The 6000-nt window shown below is 39.8% G+C and overlaps 1 protein-coding gene across 1 annotated transcript in view; it reads right to left on the reverse strand.

Annotated features, from left to right (window-relative positions):
* The window catches only part of clstn1 (calsyntenin 1), a 141939-nt gene extending 139670 nt beyond the window's left edge, over positions 1-2269 (reverse strand). Inside the window, 1 exon segment of the mRNA XM_034173275.1 lies at positions 2024-2269. Coding sequence (XP_034029166.1) covers positions 2024-2105 — 82 coding nt within the window. The 5' untranslated portion in view covers positions 2106-2269.
* Positions 2270-6000: the final 3731 nt, after the last annotated feature.

Raw genomic sequence — 6000 nt, forward strand, 5'->3', positions numbered from 1 at the left:
CTGAAAACCCCATTTAATCTATATTTTGCATTACATCTCAATCAAAAACACTTATATCACTCTCCTACTTGACGGAAAAGAGCAGACTGGCACTTGCTTTCGACCCAGGTCAAATCTGTCCAGATCTGGTCCGGATTGCGGATTGTGTGGACACGCAACTACAGGGCTAAGAGCGAACATCAGCTAAAAGCAACACAGACGTCCGGCAGGCTGAAGCTAAAAATGGCCGTCAAGTTTTGAAACAGACTTTGCTATGAAGTTATTTGCAAATTGTGAACAAATGTAAATTTTGAATTGCACACTAATTCAGATGGCAGCTGCTAACTGTTTGTTGCATAATAGTGGTTCAGCCTGTTCTGTTTTGGCTTAAACAAATGAAAAAATAAATATTAGCAGAGACTGGCAAGAAAGCCTACCAGCTAAAATATTTGGGAATGAACAGAGGGACAGCTCAGATGGGACAGTTAGAAGACAAAGTGAGAGAGGCAAGATTGAGATGGTTTGGACATGTGCAGAGCAGGGACCCAGGGTATATAGGGAGAAGGATGCTGAGGATGGAGCCAACAGGCAGCAGGAGAAGAGGGAGGACAAAGAGGAGGTTTATGGATGTGCTAAGGGAGGACATGCAGGTGGTTGGTGTGACAGAGGAAGATACAGAGGACAGAGCAAGATGGAAATGATTGATCTGATGTGGCGACACCTAACGGGAACAGCCGAAAGGAAAAGAAGAAAAATGCATCAATTTGTTTAATTGAACAATCGTTTAATCTTATGAGGACAGGAAATTGTACTGTTAAAAAACAGCTCATCACAATTTCCAAAAGCACAAGGTGGCATTGACAAATATCTTATTTTGTCCAATAACTAAAGCTCCTATTAGCTATTAATCAACAATTGTGATAAATGATTAACTGTTCTGAGTCATCTTTTTAAAATATCCAAATTCTCTGATTCCAGCTTCTTAAATGTGAATATTCTCTTGTTTATTTTACTAAATGTGTTTCTATTATCACTCTGAAAACTGAGTATCTTTGGATTGTGCTCAAAACAAAGACATCTTAATACTGATAGACATTTTATGAATCTAACAACTAACCAAGAAACGAATTAAATGTGAAAAATGTGATTAAATCGATTGTGAAAATAGTTATTACTTCTAGCTTTTCCAATTACTAATCAAAATCCCCAAATTCCTTTTAGAGACTTAAAATTTTTAAACAAACACTCAAAATAAAGCAACACATCCTGAGCCACTACAGAGTGTAATTAATGAGAAATTACTCAATTTCCTGTGTGGACTAAAGACTAATCGACTACTTGTCAGTGAAGTTATTTGCACCAATTTTATAAATGTATATATAATTAATATAATTTATGTTTTTTTCCCGAAAAATACAGTGACACGGTAGTGACATAATGCCGTTTTCAACTCCAAAAATAAAGCACAAATAAATTAATTTAAAAAATCGACAAAAATAAAATAAATTCCTGGTATTTGGTAAAACGAAAGAAGATAATGATACTGATTGATAACAATTAATCGATTTAATCCAAAATATCCAACAGTTGTATATTAATAGTTTCTGCACTAATCTGCTGTTATTTATTAAGAACAAACAAAAACTGCTAAAAGGGACCTGCACCCAAAAATAGACTGAATGCAGATGACAGAAGGGGGTCGTTTCGTGGCCTTCAAAATACCTCCAAAGTAGCCCGTTTGGAAGATTTTCCAGCGCATGTTAAACGTTTTCTATCCGGACTAAGAACGCCGGAGAACATGACGGGAGGTTCGGGATAATCTGAGCCTGAACGAGAACGGACCGCGGGGCGGACCGTGGGGCGGACCGCGGGCCGGACCGCGGACCGGACGGTGCACTTGCTGCGGACCATCCCTGAACAGGTTCAACATCCCCGAACAACACAGCCTGGAAACAACCCCACGGACACCGACCCCACGGCCCCACGGCACAAAGAACGCTGTGTGAGCCAGAACCCAGCGGGACATAAATCCGGGCTTAGTTACCTTTAGCGGGCTCCGCCGCACACAGCAGTCCGAGGAGCAGCCCGACAGCGGATGCAAATGGTTTAATTCCTCGGAACTGCATCCCGACTTCGACTTCAAACGTGGTTTGGTAAAAGACGACCTTCTTTTGCGCTCGTCAGTCAGTCAGTCTTCTGGTGATAAGAAGGATAAAATCCAGGAGATGAGAGTCGGTTTCCACGGCAGCAGCTCTAAGATGGCCGTCGTCGCCCCGACGTCGCTCTCTGCTCTCCGGCCGCCGCTTCTCTCGCAGTTTTGCAGCGTGCTGCGTTCACGGACTGTAGGAAATCTGTAATCACCGTCACAATCCTGGTTATACAGAGTGTGATATGATCCCACTGCAAACTCCGTCACTGCGTTAAATCGGCTTTATCATAGCATTAAAGCGACAGTGTGTAGGATTGGGGGGGTGTTTATGGGCACAATGCAATGTCGCATTCATAACCATCTGATGATGATTAATAAATGAAATAGTTTTGACTGTGTTGAGTGCTTGGTCTCCAAAATAACGGTCAAATAATCAAATCAAATCAATTTTATTTATATAGCGCCAAATCACAACAGTTGCCCCAAGGCACTTTATATTGTAAGGCAAAGCCATACCATATTTACGAAAAACCCCAACGGTCAAAACGACCCCCTGTGAGCAAGCACTTGGTGACAGTGGGAAGGAAAAACTCCCTTTTAACAGGAAGAAACCTCCAGCAGAACCAGGCTCAGGGAGGGGCAGTCTTCTGCTGGGACTGGTTGGGGCTGAGGGAGAGAACCAGGAAAAAGACATGCTGTGGAGGGGAGCAGAGATCAATCACTAATGATTAAATGCAGAGTGGTGCATACAGAGCAAAAAGAGAAAGAAACACTCAGTGCATCATGGGAACTATAGCAGCATAACTAAGGGATGGTTCAGGGTCACCTGATCCAGCCCTAACTATAAGCTTTAGCAAAAAGGAAAGTTTTAAGCCTAATCGTAAAAGTAGAGAGGGTGTCTGTCTCCCTGATCCGAATTGGGAGCTGGTTTGCTCCCATAATTTTTTCCTCAGAATTGAGTGATTCCATATTTTTTCCTCTGCTTGGTCTAAAAAAGTAACTGTTACTGACTGCCACAATCTTTTTTTCTTGATTTCTTATAGTGTTTCTTAAAGCCAGAAAGTTGCCATTTGAAATGACTTTAGTTTTGTGTCATGTCTGTGATCTGCTTTTTTTCTACAAAATTAAACAACTGAATGAACATCCTCTGAGGCCGGTGATTCCATAATTTTTGCCAGGGGTTGTATAAAGTGAATAAAATTGGTCCTAGCACAGAACCTTGTGGAACTCAATAATTAACCTTAGTCTGTGAAGAAGATTCCCCATTTACATGAACAATTTGTAATCTATTAGATAAATATGATTCAAACCACCGCAGCGCAGTGCCTTTAATACCGAAGGCATGCTCTAATCTTTGTAATAAAATTTTATGGTCAACAGTATCAAAAGCAGCACTGAGGTCCAGTGTTGCGGAAAGTAACTTTGACAAGTTACTTTTTTAGTTACTTTTTTAGTTGCTTTATACAGTTACTTCATTAGCAGCTTTATGCAATTACTTTATTAGAATCTGCAGAAAACTTGCAACTAATAAGTAATGTAACTAATAAGGTAACGAGTAATCTAACTTGGTTACTCGTAAGATTGAGCAATCAGAAAAGTAACTAATCAGCAAAGTAACTAATAGTTACTTTTCTGAGTACTAAATCTTAAAAATAACCAAATTAGATTGAGTAACTTTATTAATTACATTCAGCAGCTGCCGACAAGGTGTCCGCAGCTGCTAATCAAGTAAATGTAAGAAGTAACTGTAAAATATAACTGTATAGATTAACTAATGAAGTAACTTTCCAAAGTTACTTTCCCCAACACTGCTGAGGTCTAACAGAACAAGCACAGAGATGAGTCCACTGTCTGAGGCCATAAGAAGATCATTTGTAACCTTCACTAATGCTGTTTCTGTACTATGATGAATTCTAAAACCTGACTGAAACTCTTCAATAGACCATTCCTCTGCAGATGATCAGTTAGCTGTTTTACAACTACCCTTTCAAGAATTTTTGAGAGAAAAGGAAGGTTGGAGATTGGCCTATAATTAGCTAAGATAGCTGGGTCAAGTGATGGCTTTTTAAGTAATGGTTTAATTACTGCCACCTTAAAAGCCTGTGGTACATAGCCAACTAATAAAGATAGATTGATCATATTTAAGATCGAAGCATTAAATAATGGTAGGGCTTCCTTGAGCAGCCTGGTAGGAATGGGGTCTAATAGACATGTTGATGGTTTGGAGCAAGTAACTAATGAAAATAACTCAGACAGAACAATCGGAGAGAAAGAGTCTAACCAAATACCGGCATCACTGAAAGCAGCCAAAGATAACGATACGTCTTTGGGATGGTTATGAGTAATTTTTTCTCTAATAGTTAAAATTTTATTACAAAAGAAAGTCATGAAGTCATTACTCGTTAAAGTTAAAGGAATACTCGGCTCAATAGAGCTCTGACTCTTTGTCAGCCTGGCTACAGTGCTGAAAAGAAACCTGGGGTTGTTCTTATTTTCTTCAATTAGTGATGAATAGTAAGATGTCCTAGCTTTACGGAGGGCTTTTTTATAGAGCAACAGACTCTTTTTCCAGGCTAAGTGAAGATCTTCTAAATTAGTGAGACGCCATTTTCTCTCCAACTTACGGGTTATCTGCTTTAAGCTGCGAGTTTGTGAGTTATACCACGGAGTCAGGCACTTCTGATTTAAAGCTCTCTTTTTCAGAGGAGCTACAGCATCCAAAGTTGTCTTCAATGATGATGTAAAACTATTGACGAGATACTCTATCTCACTTACAGAGTTTAGGTAGCTACTCTGCACTGTGTTGGTATATGGCATTAGAGAACATAAAGAAGGAATCATATCCTTAAACCTAGTTACAGCGCTTTCTGAAAGACTTCTAGTGTAATGAAACTTATTCCCCACTGCTGGGTAGTCCATCAGAGTAAATGTAAATGTTATTAAGAAATGATCAGACAGAAGGGAGTTTTCAGGGAATACTGTTAAGTCTTCAATTTCCATACCATAAGTCAGAACAAGATCTAAGATATGATTAAAGTGGTGGGTGGACTCATTTACATTTTGAGCAAAGCCAATCGAGTCTAACAATAGATTAAATGCAGTGTTGAGGCTGTCATTCTCAGCATCTGTGTGAATGTTAAAATCACCCACTATAATTATCTTATCTGAGCTAAGCACTAAGTCAGACAAAAGGTCTGAAAATTCACAGAGAAACTCACAGTAACGACCAGGTGGACGATAGATAATAACAAATAAAACTGGTTTTTGGGACTTCCAATTTGGATGGACAACACTAAGAGTCAAGCTTTCAAATGAATTAAAGCTCTGTCTGGGTTTTTGATTAATTAATAAGCTGGAATGGAAGATTGCTGCTAATCCTCCGCCTCGGCCCGTGCTACGAGCGTTCTGGCAGTTAGTGTGACTCGGGGGTGTTGACTCATTTAAACTAACATATTCATCCTGCTGTAACCAGGTTTCTGTAAGGCAGAATAAATCAATATGTTGATCAATTATTATATCATTTACTAACAGGGACTTAGAAGAGAGAGACCTAATGTTTAATAGACCGCATTTAACTGTTTTAGTCTGTGGTGCAGTTGAAGGTGCTATATTATTTTTTCTTTTTGAATTTTTATGCTTAAATAGACTTTTGCTGGTTATTGGTGGTCTGGGAGCAGGCACCGTCTCTACGGGGATGGGGTAATGAGGGGATGGCAGGGGGAGAGAAGCTGCAGAGAGGTGTGTAAGACTACAACTCTGCTTCCTGGTCCCAACCCTGGATAGTCACGGTTTGGAGGATTTAAGAAAATTGGCCAGATTTCTAGAAATGAGAGCTGCTCCATCCAAAATGGGATGGATGCCGTCTCTCCTAA

This window comes from Thalassophryne amazonica, chromosome 6 (assembly GCF_902500255.1).
Source record: "Thalassophryne amazonica chromosome 6, fThaAma1.1, whole genome shotgun sequence".
NCBI classification, from domain to species: domain Eukaryota; kingdom Metazoa; phylum Chordata; class Actinopteri; order Batrachoidiformes; family Batrachoididae; genus Thalassophryne; species Thalassophryne amazonica.